The sequence below is a fragment of the Heptranchias perlo genome, chromosome 4 (assembly GCF_035084215.1).
Source record: "Heptranchias perlo isolate sHepPer1 chromosome 4, sHepPer1.hap1, whole genome shotgun sequence".
NCBI lineage: Eukaryota > Metazoa > Chordata > Chondrichthyes > Hexanchiformes > Hexanchidae > Heptranchias > Heptranchias perlo.
In genome coordinates, this window is record NC_090328.1 from 10,861,980 (window position 1) to 10,882,135 (window position 20,156).

Below are 20,156 nucleotides of genomic sequence, written 5' to 3' on the forward strand. Positions count from 1 at the left end.
TGCCTCAATTTGTTTTGTGATTTCACTGCTGGGGAGTGGAACCACCTTCTCTTCACTCTCTTTCCCCCCCCCCCCCCCCCCCCAAAAAAAAAGAACAGATGGCCACTGACAATTTTTGTCACTCAAGCAGAATCAAGTGTTCTTGGGTCAATTATCTGCTGTAAAGTTGAACTTTTTTTCTGCTCCGCCAATGTGCATCAAACTTCACTTTTCAGAAGAGCACCAAAAGCAGCAGAACTTAGAATGAAGAGGGAGATTGCCAACCAGTGGAAATTTCTATGCTGTGGGCCCACACTCAGCTGGGTTGTGACTGTTTCAATTCATTTCACATATGATCCTCGAACTGGGATAAGACTTTACTTAAGTTCATGTGGGCTGGATTCAAATGTATGCTCAGACCCAACGTTCCCCTTTTTTAAGTGCAGTAGGTAAAGAATAGAATTGTGGAGCTATGAATTTGTTCCAGCATAAAATGCCTCCCAATTTCTGCTTCCTTCCCACCTACGTTTCAGGGGTAGGTTTTATAGCAAGACCAATCTCTAGAAACTGCAGTTTGCTGCCTGATATGTACAGAATGTGGTTTGCAATTATTGGTAAGGATTCAAAATTCAATGTGTTTTTATCTTAAGGTAGCTTTATTTTTGTTTTTGCTGCAACTGAGTAGTTAGCGACTCAAAGGCAAAAGAAGCAAAGGTTAAATAGTGTTCAGCACAGGAATTTGACAAGGTTAAAGGTATATACTTCAATGCAAGGAGTATTACAAACAAAGCAGATGAGCTAAGGGCACAGATTGACACATGGCAGCATGATATCATTGCTATAACGGCAACCTGGCTTAAAGAGGGGGGATAATTGGCAGCTCAATATCCCTGGATGTAGAGTTTTCAGGCAGGATAGAGTGGGTGATAAAAAAGGAGGTGGGTAGCATAGGTTCAGGAATCAATTACAGTTGTGAGAAGTGATGATATGCAAAATGGATCATCAATCGAGGCCCTATTGGTTGAGCTAAAAAATAAAAAAAGGGCAGTCAGACTACTAGGAGGATACTATAGACCCCTGAATAGCGAAAGGAAGATAGAAGAACAAATATGTAGGCAAATTTCTGAGTGCAAAAATAAGAGGGCAATAATAGTGGACTTCAACTACCCTAACATCAACTGGAATTCAAACAGTGTGAGAGGCACAGAGGGTGCAAAATTCTTGATCGATGTCCAGGAGAACTTTTTTAGCCAGTACGTGACAAGGCAACAAGAGGGGATGCAATTTTAGATTTAGTCCTGGGAAATGAAGATGGGCAAGTGGGTGAAGTGACAGTGGGTGACCATATTGGGGATAGTGACCACAATTCAGTTAGTTTTAGCATTATTATGGAAAAGGACAGAGTTAAATCAGGAGTAAACATTTTAAATTGGGGGAAGGCAAATTTTACAGAGCTCAGAGGTGATTTGGCAGAAGTGGACTGGACACAACTACTTGAGGAGAAATCAGTGGGAGGCACTAAAAAGTGAAATTCTACGGGTGCACTGCAGACACGTTCCCTCAAAGAAAAAGGGTGGCACTGCCAAATTTAGAGCCCCCTGATTGTTGAAGTATACGGGGCAAGATAAAGCAGAAAAAGAAAGCTTATGACTGTCACAGAAAACTAAATACAGCAGAAAGCCTAGAGGAGTACAGAAAGTACAGAGATCACGTAAAAAAGGAAATAAGGAAAGCAAAGACAGGACATGATAAAATATTAGCTAGTAGGATTAAAGAAAACCCAAAGATGTTTTATCAGTACATTAAGAACAAGAGGGTAGCTAAGGAAAAGGTGAGACCTAAACTTGTGTGTAGAAGCAGAGGATGTGGGTAGGGTTTTAAATGATTAGTTTGTCTCCATTCACAAATTGTAAACAATTTTACAACACCAAGTTATAGTCCAACAATTTTATTTTAAAATCCACAAGCTTTCGGAGGTTCCCTCCTTCCTCAGGTGAATGTTCACCTGAGGAAGGAGGAAACCTCCGAAAGCTTGTGGATTTTAAAATAAAATTGTTAGACTATAACTTGGTGTTGTAAAATTGTTTACAATTGTCAACCCCAGTCCATCACCGGCATCCCCACATCCATTCACAAAGGAAAGGGATGATCTTGACGTAGTAGTTGAAGAGGTGAGGTGTGAAATATTGGATAAGGTAAACATAACGAGAGGGGAAGTACGAGAGGGACTGGAATCCTTGAAAGTTGATAAGTCACCAGGGTCGGATGGACTGTTTCCTAGGCTATTGAAGGATGCCAGGGAGGAAATAGCGGATTCTCTGAGGATCATTTTCCAATCCTCACTAGATACAGGGGAGGTACCAGAGGACTGGAAGATTGCAAACGTAGTACCATTGTTTAAAAAGGGTACGAAGGAAAGGCCGAACAATTCTCGGCTGGTCAGTCTTACGTCGGTGGTGGGCAAACTACTAGAATCAATACTGAGATATAGGATAAACTGTCACTTGGAAAGGCATGGTTTAATCAGGGATAGTCAGCATGGATTTGTTCAGGGAAGGTCATGCCTTACAAATTTGATTGAATTCTTTGAGGAAGTGACCAGGAGGATTGATGAGGGTAGTGCAGTGGATGTTGACTACATGGATTTTAGTATGGCATTTGACAAGGTCCCACATGGCAGACTGGTCAGAAAGGTAAAAGCCCATGGGATACAGGGCAATGTGGCGAATTGGATCCAAAATTGGCTCAGTTACAGGAAACAGAGTATAAGTCGATGGATGTCTTTGTGAATGGAAATCCATTCCCAGTGGTGTGCCACAGGGCTCAGTGTTGGGTCCCTTGCTGTTTGTGGTATATATTAATGATTTGGACTTGAATGTAGGGGGCATGATTGGCAAATTTGCAGAACACACAAAAATTGGACGTGTCATTGATAGTGAAGAGGATAGCTGTCGACTCCAAGAAGATATCAATGGGTTGGTGGAGCGGGCGGAGAAGTGGAAAATGGAGTTCAACCTGGAGAAGTGTGAGGTAATATGCTTAGGGAGGGCAAACGGTAAATTGGAGTATGCAGTAAACGGGAATATATTGAGAGGGGTCGAGGAAGTGAGAGACCTTGGAGTGCATGTGCACAGGTTCCTGAAGGTGGCAGCACAGGTAGATAAGGTTGTGAAGAAGGCAGACGGAATGCTCTCCGTTATTAGCCGAGGTATAGAATACAAAAGCAGGGATGTAATGATGGAACTGTATAAAACGCTGGTAAGGCCACAGCTGGAGTATTGTGTGCAGTTCTAGTCACCACATTACAGGAAGGACGTAATTGCTGTGGAGAGAGTGCAGAGAAGATTTACAAGAATGTTGCCAGGGCTTGAAAATTGCAACTATGAGGAGAGATTGGATAGGCTGGGGTTGTTTTTCTTTGAGCAGAGGAGGCTGAGGGGAGACTTGATTGAGGTGTACAAAATTATGAGGGGCCCAGATAGAGTCGACAGGAAGTATCTGTTTCTCCTAGCGGAGAGTTCAAGAACCAGGGGACATAGATTTAAACAGATTGGCAGAAGGATTAGAGGGGACATGAGGAAAAACTTTTTTACCCAGAGGGTGGTGGGTGTATGGAATTCGCTGCCTGAATTGGTGGTAGAGGCAGGGACCCTCAACTCTTTTACAAAGTGCCTGGACCTGCACCTAAAATGCTGTAAGCTGCAGGGCTACGGACCAGGTGCTGGAAAGTGGGATTAGAATGGGCACCTGGTTGTTCTTCGAGCTGGCGGGGACATGATGGGCCGAATGGCCCCCTTTTGAGCTGTATCTTTTCTATGGTTCTAACTACTAGCTGTCGACATTTTTCTAGCCAGCTGCCCCTCTCCCACCCAGTGGCCAACTCTATTTTTAAATTCATTCTCTGGATGTGGGGGTCACTGGCAAGGCTGGCATTTATTGCCCATCCCCGAGTTGCTGGATTGCTGCAACTGAGTGACTTGCTAGGCCACTTCAGAGTGCAGTTAAGAGTCAATCAAGTTGGTGTGAGATTAGTCTCACAGACTGGAGAAGCTGGGGTTGTTCTCCTTGGAACAGAGAAGGTTGCAAGGAGATTTAATAGAGGTATTCAAAATCATGAAGGGTCGAGACAGAATAGATTGAGAGAAACTGTTCCTATTGGCGGAAGGGTCAAGCACCAGATGACATAGATTTAAGGTGATTGGCAAAAGAGCCAAAGGTGACATGAGGAAAAACGTTTTTACACAGCGAGTGGTTAGGAACTGGAATCCACTACCCGAATCCACTCCACTACTGGAGGCAGATTCAATCATGGCTTTCAAAAGAGAATTGGATAGGTACTTGAAGGGAAAAAATTTGCAGGGCTACGGGGATAAGGTGGGGGAATGGGACTAGCTGGATTGCTCTTACAAAGAGCCGGCACGGACTCAATGGGCCGAATGGCCTCCTTCCATGCTGTAACCTTTTTATGATTCTACATATCGGCCAGACTAAGGGTGACAGGTTTTCCTCCCTAAAGGATATTAGTGAACCAGTTGGATTTTTACAATAATTCAGTAACCTCATGGTCACTTTTTTATAGTTACCTGCTTTTTATTTCTAGAATTTAAATACACAAACTGCTTTTGGGGGAATTAAACTCATGTTCTCCAGATTGCTTGTTCAGTCAGCTAACCACTCAACCAAAAGCCTTTCATTATTCTAATTTTCCTCTTAAAATGCTCACGAGATGTGTCATTTCCAAACTAAATAAGTTTTTGCCAGCACTGTTCCTTTGAAACAGCTGTTGGGAGCTGCATAGAAGACATATGGCTTCGAATCTCAATCTCTTCCTACTCTGCTCCACTCGGAACTATCTTCCACCTTTTTAGCATCATCTCCTGATTATCTGGCTGAGATAAAATTGCGGGTTGAGATATTCTGGGAATCTTACAGCATTGAAGGAAGCCATTCAGCCCATTGTTCCTGTACCGGCTTTTTGAAAGAGCTGTCCAATTAGTCCCACTCTCCCTGCTCTTTTTCCCTGTAGCCCTGCAAATTTTTCCCCTTCAAATATTTATCCAATTCCCTTTTGAAAGTTATTATTGAAGCTGCTTTCACCACCCTTTCAGGCAGTGCATTCCAGATCATAATAACTCGCTGCGTATAAAAATTTTTCCTCATGTCACCTCTAGTTCCTTTGCCAATTACCTTAAATCTGTGTCCTCTGGTTACTGACCCTTCTGCCACTGGAAACAGTTTCTCCTTATTTACTCTATCAAACCGTTCATGATCTCGAACACCTCTATCAAATCTCTCCGTAACCTTCTCTGCTGTAAGGAGAACAACCCCAGTTTCTCGAGTCGCACCATATAACTTTCATCCCTGGCACTATTCTAATAAATCTCCTCTGCACCCTCTCTAAGGCCTTGACACCCATCCTAGAGTGTGGTACCCAGAATTGAACACAATACTCCAGTTGGGGCCTAACCAGTCTTTTATAAAGTTTTAACATAACTTCCTTGCTTTTGTACTATGTGTCTGTATTTATAAAGCCAAAGATCCCGTTTGCCTTTTTACCAGCCCTCTCAATTTGTCCTGCCACCTTCAAAGAATTTTGTACATACACCCCCAGGTCTCTCTGTTCCTGCATCCCCTTTAAAATTGTACCATTTAGTTTATATTGCTTCTCCTTATTCTTCTTAGCAAAATGAATCACTTCACACTTCTCTGTTAAATTTCATCTGCCATGTGTTTGCCCATTTCACCAGTCAGTCTATGTTCTCCTGAAGTCTGCTACTATCCCCCTCATTGTTCACTGCATTTCAGAGTTTTGTGTCTTCTGCAAACTTTGAAATTATGCCCTGTATACCCAAGTCCAGGTCATTAATATATATCAAAACAGACAGTGGTCCAAACACCGACCCCTGGGGACACCTCTGCACTCTTCCCTCCAGCCTTAAAAACAACAGTTGGGCACTACTCTCTGCTTTCTGTCCCCTAGCCAATTTTGTATCCATACTGCCACTATCCCTTTAATCCCATGGACTTTAATTTAGCTGTCAAGTCTATTATGTTGTACTTTATCAAATGCCTTTTGAAAGTCCATATGCACAACAGCGACCACACTACCCTCATCAACCCTCTCTGTTACTTCATCAAAGAATTCAATCAAGTTAGTCAAACACGATCTGCCGTTAACAAATCCGTGCTGGCTTTCATTTATTAACCCATATTTTTCCAAGTGCCAATTAAATTTGTCCTGGATTAATGTCACTAAAATTTTTCCCCCACTGACGTTAGGCTGACTGGCCTGTGGTTGCCGAGGGGTTTATCCCCCTCCCTTTTTTGAACAGGGGTGTCACATTTGCAATCCTCCAGTCCTCTGGCACCACTCCCATATCTAAGGAGGATTGGAAGATTGTGGCCAGATCCTCTGCAATTTCCATCCTTACTTCCCTCAGCACCTAGGATGACTCCCATCCGGACCGGGTGACTTTTCTACTTTAGGTACAACTTGCCTTTCAAGTACCTCTTTATCTATTTTTATTCTATTCAACTTCTCTAACACCATCCCATTTACTGTGACTTTGGTAGCATCCTCTTCTTTAGTGAAGACAGATGCAAAGTTCTCATTTAGTACCTCAGCCATACCCTCTGCCTCCACAAGAAGATCTCCTTTTTGGTCCATAATTGGCCCCACCCTTCCTTTGACTACGCTTTTACTATTTATATGTTTATAAAAGACTTTTGGATTCCCTTTTATGTTAGCCGCTAATCTATTTTCATACTTTTTCTTTGTGTCTCATTTCCTTTTTCAGTTCTCCTCTACTTTCTGCACAGAGCTTGGTTTTCCACTGAATTATGAACCCGACATTTATCTCAAGTTTCCTTTTTCTGTTCCATTTTAATCTCTATATCTTTAGTCATCCAGGGAGCTCTAGTTTTGGATGCCCTTCCTTTCCCCCTTGTGGGAATGTGTCTAGTTTGTACCTGAACTATCTCCTCTTTCAAGGCCTCCCAACGCTCATTTATTGTTTTGCCTGCCAGTCTTTGATTCCAATCCACCTGGGCCAGATCCCTTTTCAACTCACTGAAATTAGCCCTCCTCCAGTTGAATATTTCTACATTTGATTTTCCTTGTCTTTTTCCATAACTGCTCTAAACCAATTGTACTGCCCTGTGAGAGAGTGCATTGTTGAGATGTGCCAGCAGTTCATCTAACTTTATAAAAATGTGTAGTTCAATACACTAATTATTGAAATGCAATTTCTCAAAGTGTATTCAAATGGTTGCCGTGCTTCCAAAACAAAATGGAATAAGTTGTTTCAGTCCATGGAATTTCAGACAAAAGTTTCAGACAGTTTGAAGTTAATATACATTTCAAAATGATAGGTGTAACTGCATATTTCTCCCCTCTTCAGATCGCCAAGGTGCTAAATGGAGTCCGAACAACTGTTTTCTAGCGGATATTACCGAAACAGTTACAACAGTATCACCAGTGCGAGTAGTGATGAGGAATTGCTAGATGGAGCAGGAGTAATCATGGACTTCACAGGATCTGAGGATGACAACTTGCTAGATGGTGATGTTTCTATGGGTGAGTGTAGTATTCTGATCTTGTCTGCCATTGTACTTGTGTAAACAGGTCTTGCATTGCTGTTATTTTTTTTGTCTTGCATCTCATTTAATAATCTTGTATAATACTGTAATCTAGCTTTTCACATCTCAAATTTAATGGGTTAAAATGTCGGTCAAATGTGATGAATTTTGGCAATATTTTACTCCTAAATTATCACCACTCTTGTATGATTTATAATACATACTAGCAGATCTCCATTAGTTTTGCATATAGTGAGTCAGAGGTTTTATTGTTGCAAGTGGTAAGAGGCGTGTAAGACTCCATTCAAACAATTTGGAAAGAAGTGTGCAAGAGATCTCCCAGATGGAGTAAAAATTTGTTTTGGTGCCTCAAATAAATAAACAGGGGCAGTCTTCGACTTTTGCCCAAAACGGGTGCAAAGCCGGCAGAGCAACCGCCTGCTGAAAACTGGCATTGGGAGGCTCGCACCATTTAAATGCTGCCGGCAAGCTCTGGGTACCAAATGGACACCCCACTGCAGCTAGCCAGGAGGGTGGAAATTCGGCCGGCTCCCAATGCAAAGCCAGCCACGAGGTCGGGCCTGCTCCTGCTCCTCCTGGGCCCATAAAAATAAAAAATTAAAATATTTCTTTGGTTGTTTTTTTTGGGGTTCCTCCAGTGGTCCCTTTTAAGGGCTGTTGCTTAGGTCGCTCAATGCCTGGTATAAATGGGCAGAACCGTTTGTACCTGAAAATTGCAATTGGGTTCTTAGAATCAGCGTCGAACTCCGATTCGCATAGAAAAGCAGCCTATCGCCTGTTTCAGGCAGGTGTGCTGTTCGACCATTTACAGGCCTGCAGGGAATGCAGCGTAAATTTTATTTTTATTCATTCATGGGATGTGGGCGTTGCTGGAAAGGCCAGCATCTATTGCCCTTGAGAAGATGGTGGTGAGCTGCCGCCTTGAACTACTGCAGTCCGTATGGTGAAGGTTCTCCCACAGTGCTGTTAGGTGGGGAGTTCCAGGATTTTAACCCAGCGACGATGCAGGAATGGTGATATATTTCCAAGTCAGGATGGTGTGCGACTTGTAGGAGAATGTGCAGGTGGTGATGTTGCCATGCGCCTCCTGCCCTTGTCCTTCTAGTTGGTAGAGTTTGTGGGTTTGGGAGATGCTGTCGAAGAAGCCTTGGCGAGTTGCTGCAGTGCATCTTAGATGGTCCACACTGCAGCCATGGTGTGCTGGTGGTGGAAGGAGTGAATGTTTAAGGTGGTGGATGAGGTGCCAATCAAGTGCGCTGCTTTGTCCTGGATGGTGTCGAGCTTCTCGAATGTTGGAGCTGCACTCATCCATCCAAGAGGCGAGCATTCCATCACGCTCCTGACTTGTGCCTTGTAGATAGTAGAAAGGCTTTGGGGAGTCGGGAGGTGAGTCACTCACCACAGACTACCCAGCCTCTGACCTGCTCTTGTAGCCACAGTATTTGTGTCAGGTCCAGTTTAGTTTCTGGTCAGTGGTGACCCCCAAGATGTTGATGGCGGAGGATTTGGTGATGGTAATACCGTTGAATGTCAAGGGGAGGTGGTTAGACTGTCGGTTGTTGGAGATGGTCATTGTCTGGCACGAATGTTACTTGCCATTTATCAGCTCAAGCCTGGATGTTGTCCAGGTCTTGCTGCGCGCGGGCGTGGACTGCTTCATTATCTGAGGGGTTGTGAATGGAACTGAACACTGAGCAATCATCAGCGAACATCCCCACTTCTGACTGATGAAGCAGCTGAAGCTGGTTGGGCCTAGGACACTGCCTTGAGAAACTCCTGCAGCGATGTCCTGGGACTGAGATGAATGGCCTTCAACAACCGCTACCATCTTGCTTTGTGTTAGGTATGACTCCAGCCACTGGAGAGTTTTCCCCCTGATTCCCATTGACTTCAATTTTACTGGAGCTCTTTGATGCCACACTTGGTCAAATGCTGCCTTGATGTCAAGGGCAGTCCCTCTCACCTCACCTTTTACTAGAATGATACCTGGACTCCAAGGGTTAAATTACGAGGTGAGATTGCACAAACTAGGGTTGTATTCCCTTGAATTTAGATGATTAAGGGGTGATTTGATTGAAGTTTTCAAAATATTAAGGGGAACTGATAGGGTCGATAGAAAGTAACAATTTTCGCTGGTTGGGGAGTTTAGGACTGGGGGATATAGCCTAAAAAATAGAGCCAGGACTTTGAGGAGTGAAGTTAAGAAACATTTCTACACGCAAAGGGTGGTAGAAGTTTGGAACTTTCTTCTGCAAACGGCAGTTGATGCCAGCTCAATTGTTAATTTTAAATCTGAGATTGATAGATTTTTGTTAAGCAAAGGTATTAAGGGATAATAACATAAGAACATAAGAAATAGGAGCAGGAGTAGGCCAATCGGCCCCTCGATCCTGCTCCGCCATTCAATAAGATCATGGCTGATCTGATCCTAACCTCAAATCTAAATTCATGTCCAATTTCCTGCCTGCTCCCCGTAACCCCTAATATGGGGCTAAGGTGGGTATATGGAGTTATGTCACAGATCAGCCATGATCTCATTGAATGGCGGAACAGGCTCGAGGGGCGAAATGGCCTCCTCCTGATTCTGTGCCTGAAAATTGCATCAGGCGGGCCTTGGCCGTCAATGTGACAGATGAGGTGCCCCCAACCCTGTCCAAACTCGATTTTTCAACTGCCAGTTGTCCATTTTTCAGGTGAGAAAATGACGGCCGGCAGTTGAAAATTGCCCCAATAGTATTTTCCTTCACCATTGCAAGTAGATTAATTTGTTCACTTCACTTATCACTGTTATGTAAATACCACAAATAAATAAATAAATCTCGGCATGTAATACAGCCCCCATCACTTATAGCAGGTGTGTTCTTGCGAATGCGACTTACCCCGCTATATGTGGTTCCCGATGTAACCTGACGACCGAGATCCTGGAGCTGGCAGTTAACGCGGCGCAGGGCAGTGCTATCTTCTGTCACTTGCCATTGCAGCACGGGTGCATTTTCTGGTATAACGGCCATTGCATGCGTGTGCTATAGCTGAAACATCAATAAAAGCAAAAATACTGAAAAAAAACCCAGCATGTCTGCCAGTACCTGAGAACAGATGGGCTCACATTTCGGATGGCTTAAGTAACTGGACATTACTAACTTTATTACATGTGTGGACTGGGGTTGACAAATGTAAACAATCTTACAACACCAAGTTATAGTCCAACAATTTTATTTGAAAATCACAAGCTTTCGGAGGCTTCCTCCTTCGTCAGGTGAATGTCAGGAAATCCTTGAACCTTTCGCATTTATATTCAGAGATACCTGGTGATTACAGATAATCATTCCAACTGCCCGTTGTCAAGGCAATCAAAGTGTTCAGACAGAGAGGTGTTACCTACAGGACCACCGAATATACAAACGGCCAGAACACAAAACAGAGAGAGAGAGGGAGAACCATCCGAAAGGAAGAGAAAGACTGAAAATGACCCGTTGAATTAAAAACAGATAACTTTTATTCGCTGGTGGGGTTAACAGCACTGATTCAACAAGTGAATTAATCCATTTCATGTAAGAGGTCAAAGTGCTTTTGTGCAGTTAAACATATATTCTTGATTTAGAAGCAGCTTAATTTCAACTGTAATTTATTTTGAGTACTTGCAGATGTAAACGTCGTAGTGGAGTGAAATATAACAAAAAAAGCTAGGTTTTACCAGAGGTCTATATTTGAAATCTTTTTATTAAGGCTTTTTCGTTACCTTCAGTGTACTTTAACAAGCTGTTGTTTACAAACGTTTGTTCTTGCATTCAGTTCACCTTAATGAGGTGCAAACTAGTGAGTGAACACAGCTGTTTCTGCCCGAAATAAACGGAGCACATTTGATGCTATAACCGACAACTTTGCAGTTGATGCTATTGCAAATGGATAATGGTTATCGCTTTTTGGCTGATGTAAGTGACTGCCCGTTTTAAATGTGGATGTTGTAAGTGGTGGGAACTGTATGGGGGAGCAATTTTTTTATCTTTTACTTTCATCACTTTTAGGGTGAGGGTTCTTGTAGCGAAAGCCAAAAGAATAGAAAATTTAAGAAACTAATTTGCATCCTTCCTTTACTAAGCATTGGGACAACAGTGCTAAGATTTAACAAAAGATGTGTTAATGTATAAATTCAGGACATTTATGTCGAACCTCTCTACAAACTTGAATACAGAGAAACCTGTAAATTACGGACACCTTAAGAACTGGCATCAGCTGTCCTTTTTTTGGAGGTGTCCCTTTTTCAAAATGGTCATTGTATGTACTGTTTTTAAACAAAAAAAAAATTTCAGTAGAATTGGTAGTTCTTTACCCAGCATCTAAAGCGGTAGAGAAACTGCTGTATCCTTGGGACAGAGCTGTGCAAGCATTCAATCCTTGGGATACAGCCGTGCAAGCATTCAGTCCAAGAGATAGTGATTTCTCTGCTGCTACACATGCTGGGTAAAGAGCTCCCCATTCCACAAAAGCCGTTTCTTTCCCAAATCCCGCTGCTGCCTCGCACTTAATGACATGCCATGACCTCATGAGAAATTGGGGGCAAAAAGGAAGCAAGCTGCGAGGGGGACGTGCTAGCGATCCCAACTCGGTGAACGTTCCAGATACAGCAGCTTTGCAACAGGCTGTGTCCTGTGTTATAAGTTGTAAAAGGACATGGTGCATTGAAGGCTGTCCCTGTTTCGTAATTTGTTCCATGTCTGTGGTTTCAGAGTGCCTCCTGTAGATTTTACCTTGTAAGTTATTTGGGTGTCTCAATGAGTGTCTGTTTTTTGTAGGTGTCAGTTTTTTGGGAGTGTCTGTTTATATAAGTCTCACTATAATTGTGTCGCCCTCCCAGAACTTCCTGCTGTTGATACAAATCATTTTATTGTTTTTGAGTTCTGAGATATAAAAGAAATGTAGCTGTTTTAATCCATTATAAAATATCAAGGCTGGGAATTTCGTCGGAGCTGCTCCCGCTTTGCCACTGTAACTTTAGCAGGTGTGTGGCAGAAACCCTGTATACATGTGAGGATGTTCCTGGCTATGGATCTGGTCAGAGTGTTTCCTCACTCATAAGTTTTCTCCTCTGCTGTATATGTGTTTGGCTCTCTTACTGTACTTGCTGATGGCAAATGTGGGAGATCAGCAATTATATAAATGTTATTTTTGCTTTCAAAGCTATGTCTGAAAGTTTCATGCTTTACCAAATTCCAGTTACTTCTGCTGCTCCTGGAAATGGTTCACCTGGGAGTTTTTGTCCACAGTAATATTCCATTAATACACATGGGTGAAAAAGGGGAGGGAGGCATGGCTTACAGATAACATTTCAGAGGACATAGACAGACTGGTGAAATGGGCAGACACATGGCAGATGAAATTTAATGCAGAGAAGTGTGAAGTGATACATTTTGATAGGAAGAATCAGTAGAGGCAATATAAAGTAAATGGTACAACTTTAAAGGGGGTACAGGAACAGAGAGACCTGGGGGTGTATGACCATAAATCTTTGAAGGTGGCAGGACAAGTTGAGAAGGCTTTTGAAAAAGCATATGGGATCCTGGGCTTTATTAATAGAGGCATAGAGTACAAAAGCAAGGAAGTTATGCTGAGCCTTTACAAAACACTGGTTAGGCCTCAGCTGGAGTATTGTGTCCAATTCTGGGCAACATGCTTTAGGAAGGATGTTAAGGGCTTAGAGAGGGTGCATAAGAGATTTACTAGAATGGTACCAGGAATGGGGAACTTCAGTTGTGCGGAGGGAGTGGTGAAGCTGGGATTGTTCTCCTTAGAATATGGAAGGTTAAAAGGAGATTTAATAGAGGTGTTCAAAATCACAAAGGGATTTGATTGAGTAAATAAGGAGAAACTGTTTGCAGTGGCAGAAGGGTCAGTAACCAGAGGATTCAGATTTAATGGGATTGGCAAAAGAACCAGAGGTGACATGAGCAAACATTTTTTTTTAAGCAGTGAGTTGTAATGATCTGGAATGCACTGCCTGAAAAGGTGGTAGAAGCAGATTCAATAGTAACTTTAAAAAGGGAATTGGATAAATACTTGAAGGAAAAAATTTACAGGGCTATGGGGAAAGAACAGGGGAATGGGACTAATTAGATAGCTCTTTCAAAGAGCCGGCATGGGCACGATGGGCCGAATGGCCTCCTTCCGTACTGTAACACACTATGATACTACTATATTTAGAATGATACCTGGACTTCAAGGGTTAAGTTACGAGGAGAGATTACACAAATTGGGGTTGTATTCTCTAGAGTTTTGAAGGTTAAGGGGTGATCTGATTGAAGTTTATAAGATATTAAGGGGAATGGATAGAGTGGATAGAGAGAAACTATTTCCGCTGGTTGGGGATTCTAGGAGTAGGGGGCACAGTCTAAAAATTAGAGCCAGACCTTTCAGGAGCGAGATTAGAAAACATTTCTACACACAAAGGGTGGTAGAAGTTTGGAACTCTCTTCTGCAAACGGCAATTGATACTAGCTCAATTGCTAAATTTAAATCTGAGATGGATAGCTTTTTGGCAACCAGAGGTATTAAGGGATATGGGCTAAAGGCAGGTATATGGAGTTAGATCACAGATCAGCCGTGATCTTATCAAATGGCGGAGCAGGCACGAGGGGCTGAATGGCCTACTCCTGTTCCTATGTTCCTTGTTCCTATATATCCTGGCATGATGTGAAGGCCAATCCTGCTGCTAATCTTATTTTTTAAAAAAATCTCGGGTTTGTAGACATAGCTACATGCTGGGAGCTGTCATCTGCTAATTATTATGTCTGTTCAGCTGAGAATGATAGGTCTGGGAAACTGCAAGCTCACAGCTTGGACTTGTCACGCAGGCATAGAAACTTTTATTGAATAGTTAAGTCAAAAACTGTGATCACGACAGCTCGCTGCTGGTCGATCAACAGAGTCTCTGGCCTGCCCCTATCTATGATTAACTTTAAATCCTTTGAAGATGTAATGGAACAAATTCTTTAAAAAAAAATGTCCCATAAGCCTCTCTCGAGCTGCCAATTAAATATTTATAATTGAATGGAGTGGCTTGGCTTCTTCCTGAGAAACATAATGTTCTATCTTATAACATGTCACCCTTGACTCAGAGATAGCATTCTCACCTCTGAGTCAGAATTGGTTCAAGTCCCATTTTAGAGACTTGACAATTCAGTGCTTTACTGAGGAATTGCTGCACTGTCTGAGATGCCATCTTACAGATGTGATGTTAAACCAAGGCCCCCTCTGTTCTGTCAGGTGGATGTCGAAGGTCCCATGGCACTATTTCAAAGAAAAACAGGGGAGTTCTCCCCCGTGTCCTGGCCAATATTTATGTCTCAACCAACATCACTAAACAGATTATCTGCTATTTATAGGACTTTGCTGTGTGCAAATTGGCTGCCATTGCACTGCACTGGAGCTGGAGGCCACAGCTGGAGTATTGTGCGCAGTTCTGGTCACCACATTACAGGAAGGATGTAATTGCTCTGGAGAGAGTGCAGAGAAGATTTACAAGAATGTTGCCAAGGCTTGAAAATTGCAGCTACAAGGAGAGATTGGGTAGACTGGGGTTGTTTTACTTGGAGCAGAGGAGGCTGAGCGGAGACTTGATTGAGGTGTACAAAATTATAAGGGACCCAGATAGAGTAGACAGGAAGTACCTGTTTCCTCTAGTGGAGAGTTCAAGAACTAGAGGACATAGATTTAAGCTGATTGGAGGAAGAATTAGAGGAGACATGAGGAAAAACCTTTTTTAGCCAGAGGGTGGTGGGTGTATGGAATTCACTGCCCGAATTGGTGGTAGAGGCAGGGACCCTCACCTCTTTTTAAAAAAGTACCTGGACCTGCACCTAAAGCGCTGTAAGCTGCAGGGCTACGGACCGGGTGCTGGAAGGTGGGATTAGAATGGGCACCTGGTTGTTCTTCGAGCCGGCGCGGACACGATGGGCCGAATGGCCCCCTTCTGTGCTGCATCTTTTCTATGGTTCTACTTCAAAAGTTCTTGATTGGCTGTAAGTGTTTTGGAACATCCTGAGGTGGTGAAAGGCAGAAGTTATTTTGTTCTTTTAAAACACTTTGGATGACTTGTGAGATATCTCTCTGTCCAAAAACAAAGGCAGCACTAATCATTTGCACATGAAGGCCTTCCTGATCATTAACAATCATTAAAGATAGTTTTGCTGATTTTAAATTCTCTGTTTTGCTGGGTATTATTTCATTTTATATCTTTAGCATCAGAAACGGGTAGAAAATAAGGGGAAAAAATTGGAAAATGTCCTAAACCAATTTCTAACCCAGGAAGTCCTTGTATCATGGTGGTACCATAGCACGTGAGTAACGGTCTTGCTGACAAACTACTTTTAGTTGTAGGCACAAGTATATGTTGAGAGCTGTCGCTTGCTTTCATGTTGGCTCTGTTCTGAAGTTAAAAGGAGAAGCAAACAGTCGATACAGTTTGCCACAAACCTGACTTTATATTTGGTATTAATTATATCTTCTAAATAATCAGCTGAAGAATATGGATGCTTTGTCAACAGAGGAGAACAGTAAATAATCATGAGTTGACTAATAAAAAGAAATTTTCCTATCTCTCAGTAGAAAAGGCAAGGCAGTCTGGGATGTGACTTTCTGATATCAATCAAGTTCTTATTAGCTAAAATGATAAGTAATGATAATCTCACCTTGAAGACCAAGACCACAGAATACTGTGCACAGTTCTGTTCTCCATATTACAAAAAGGATATAGAGGCACTGGAGAGGGTGCAAAAAAGATTTACAAGTATGTTACCAGAACTGAGAAGTTATAAATTATCAGGATCGACTGAGCAGGCTGTGGCTCTTTTCTCTAGAAAAAATGAAGGCTGAGGGGTGACCAACAGAGTTCTTGAAAATTCTGAAGGGATTTGATAGGGTGGATATAGAGAAGATGTTTCCACTTTTGGGGGAATCCCAAACTAGGGGTCATTAATATATGATCGTCACTAATAAATCCAAGAAGGGATTCAGGAGAAACTTCTTTACCCAAAGAGTGGTTTGACTGTGGAACATACTACCACATGGAGTAGCTGAAGCGAATAGCAAAGATGCATTTAAGGGGAGGCTAGATAAGTACATGAGGGAGAAAGGACTTGAAGGATATGCTGATAGGGTTAGATGAAGTAGGATGGGAGGAGGCTCGTGTGGAGCATAAACACCAGCATAGACCGTATTGGGCTGAATGGCCTGTTTCTGTGCTGTAAATTCAATATAATATGTTCAGCTGAGAGTGATGGTCTGGAAACTCCCATAAACTCAGGACTTCTCGACATGAAACATTGTTGCAAGGAATTTCAAGCAATGAAAATGCTGTTGTGTTAAGCTTAACCATTTTCTTGTGAATTTTTATCTTTTTAATGTTTGCATAATGTTATAAACCTTATTTCCAGTATCAAGTTCTTAACACAGAGTCGTGTAGCCACGGATTTTCAGAAGAATATTTGGAATGATTTGATTGACTCCCTTCTTTCTTCTATTGGTTGCTTTTGCTGACTGCTCATGGTAGATTTATTTTCACATGTCCTTTGTAGTTCCTCAGTGGAAGTTTATTGAACTTCTTTCCCCATGTTTGCTACGTTGCCGACCGTTCAGTACTGATTTGTCTTTAATATGAGGATAAAATTGGAGCCAAGCAAATGTGATGTTAAATTTGAATATCGAAAAGTGTGACGAGCAAATGTGATGCTTGAAAGTTTGATGGACAAAGCACTCGCTCGATGCAGGACTGTTGTGCATGCGCGTTTGTGCGGAGATCAGTAAACTCTTGTGTGGTACCTGTTATTGTTCTAAAACAGTAATTATTTCTGTGACGGTCATAACTAAGTCAAGAACTTAGCATGCTGACAAATGGCACAAAACACTGAAAATTGAATAAACAAAATATTGTGGTGGTGAAAAACATGGCAGTCTTAAAATGATTATTCAATTTGTTGAATTAAAAGCGTGATATGATATTGAGGCATACGTTCCAGGAAGGTTCTTCATTCAATCCTTGGCTTATGCTGAGCAATGGGGACCAGTACAACCTTTAGTATTCCTGGGCTAAAAAAACTGAACACGGATTCCACTCCTGTCTGAGATGACTTACATTGTGATAGAGTTTCAGGAGCATTTGAGTCTCTTTGATGCCTTACCCTAGTATCCATTCGAAATACTCGAGTCTAGATTGTAAATGTTGTCGGGCCATCCATTACGCATGCGGGGGTGGAATCGAGCCTAATTTTCTAATAACAATTCACTGCATTTCAAAATCTGTTGTAGGTGAATCACTTTGAAATGTTTCGGAAACATGATATACTATATAAATGCAAGTCTTTCTCTTCATTTAATGTCCACATACGTGCAGTTTTCAACAGAGGTCACTCAATAGTGATCAGAAAGGGAAACTGGCAGAATTTTTCTTAACCTTCATAACCTGAGGACAGGAAGCCACTTGCAGCACCTCTTAAGATCATCTTAAACCAGTATAAAACCCAGTGATCTGTGCTGCAGTTATTCACTCAGCCACTGGGGGAGTCCCTTGCACCACTTATTTTTTGCAGTGCCTGCATTGTGATAGGTTTTTGAGCCAGTTTTTCATAGAGCGTCCAAGTTACTTGAAATGTGTAGATATCGGCAGCATAGCTTTTTTTTTCAAGGCCTCGTTTAAAATGCTCAGTGAGTATGGCTGAATGCCACTTTTTAAACTGAATTGTGAAGGATTGCTGCATTTTAAAACATAGAAAATCCAGACTTGTTTTTCAATATTTCTAAATGCTGTTCAGGGTCTAGTTTTAAGCATGACCTGTAAATGACCTTTAGATTCAATGAGTAAGCTAATTGTCTGATTTGTAGCTAAGAGGCCAGGGTTAAAAAGTAATATTATTTTCCCATTGAAATTTGTGATCTTTAATGTTAGAATTTCTATAATTTTGAGGACAATGGTTGTTTTGTGATCTCGAAGCAGAAAGCTGATTATCTGCTCAGTTGGGCAGCTTTGCTTGACAGTGCTCCAAAGGAGGACCGTCTGAATTTTTGACATTGCAGAATTGGCAGGAAGGCAGACACATAATCGCCTTCATGAGATTCCACACACTACTGCTGCGCTTGTGGTCGACTTAACCATTGAGCGGGCTCACCATATCTTAATCTCTTAGTCTGCTGACAACTTAGAGATGACAAGTATTATGGTGAAGCTTTTGTACCAATAGATGTGTGAGAAAATGGTCTGACTTTGATATGGATATGCAAAAAGGCAGGAGTAGGATAAGATTTAGGTTGTTCTGTAGCAGGTATGTCCAGTACGCAATGATGTTCCTTGCTCACTTTCGTTTAAAAATGTAAGAAAGGTAAGTATATCCTAAATCAGAGTTGTCTAATACGTTAGCCATTAACTACGTGGCTAATTGCATTCCTGATTAGTAAATAACAAATGAGCAATAGACAATGTCGTTGGGCATGTGATCTCAATACTCATTGGCACGGTGAATGCATGTCAACTTTAACCTTTTTGTGCATTTGTTGGTAAAATGGTAAGACAAAAAGCAGTGTGTGTTTTTGATTGTTGCGAGCGCTTTACTTCCTTGGTTACTGAAGAGTGGTAAATGTTTGTTACATAAACATACACAGGTGAAGTACATTTATTTGCATTGTGTGAGTGCATGGAATGTGTTTTCTACTAAGATTAGTGCATGTAGATAAAATGTAGTCACCGTAGCTGCACCTGTGGCTAGTCAGCAATATTTAACAGACAACACTACCCTAAATGGTGAAACTCAAGAGTGGTGGGACAGAAAGATCTAGGGGTGCAGATACATTGATCTTCAAAGGTGGGAATGCAGGTGGAAAGGCCACAAAAAGGGAAATGGTTTTACATACAAGGCCATTGAATAAACTAGCAAGAAAGTGACTTTGAATTTGTATAGGACATCAGTTAGGCTGCAGTTGCAGTATTGTTTGCAGCAGGTCCAATATCGGTTTTGAAAATCCTGAGAGATTTTGAGAGAGTAAATAGTGAAAGATTGTTTCCATTGGCTGGTGAATTGGTACAAAGTGGGCGTAGACTCAGTATTATCGCTGGAAGAACGAAGGAAGAATAATTTTTTTCACACAGGCTGTACTACATAGGTGCAATGGGTGACATGGGCTCCTTTGGTCCTCCAATTTCTTTGATTCTTTCAGTTGCCACGTCTTTGAACATTTACTGAGATTAAGAAGGACCTTTGCATAGCATGCTCTCTGACCTTAGTTGGTTGAACCTTAACCAATCAAAGAGCAAGTTCGCTCGGGAAAGTCAGGAATAGAGATCACTTTGCTCTCTTGTCTTTAGGTCCTGACACCTTCCTGCCTTTTGTAAGTGGATTATTCTCCTTTTTGCACAGTTGTTTCAACCAGCTCCAAGCTGTCCTGCCACTCAAGCTGTTATCTTTCTCTCTGAGCTGCCATCCACTGGTTTAAATTAGTTCCTTGATTATTTAATCCTTTACTGTGCTCTGTGTTGCTGTGGGTTGGCTGTTTGAAGTCCATCCCTCCACTAAGAGGAGCTGCTCTGGTGCCTTAGC

The 20,156-nt window shown here is 42.0% G+C and overlaps 1 protein-coding gene across 3 annotated transcripts in view; it reads left to right on the forward strand.

The window, feature by feature from the left end:
• clcn3 (chloride channel 3) overlaps nucleotides 1-20,156 on the forward strand; it is a 154,301-nt gene that overhangs the window by 9,112 nt on the left and 125,033 nt on the right. For all 3 annotated transcript variants that reach the window (XM_067982474.1, XM_067982473.1, XM_067982471.1), the window contains exon 2: nucleotides 7,380-7,555. In XM_067982474.1, the coding sequence (XP_067838575.1) occupies nucleotides 7,396-7,555 (160 nt within the window). In that variant the 5' untranslated portion in view covers nucleotides 7,380-7,395. The remainder of the gene's footprint in view (nucleotides 1-7,379; nucleotides 7,556-20,156) is intronic.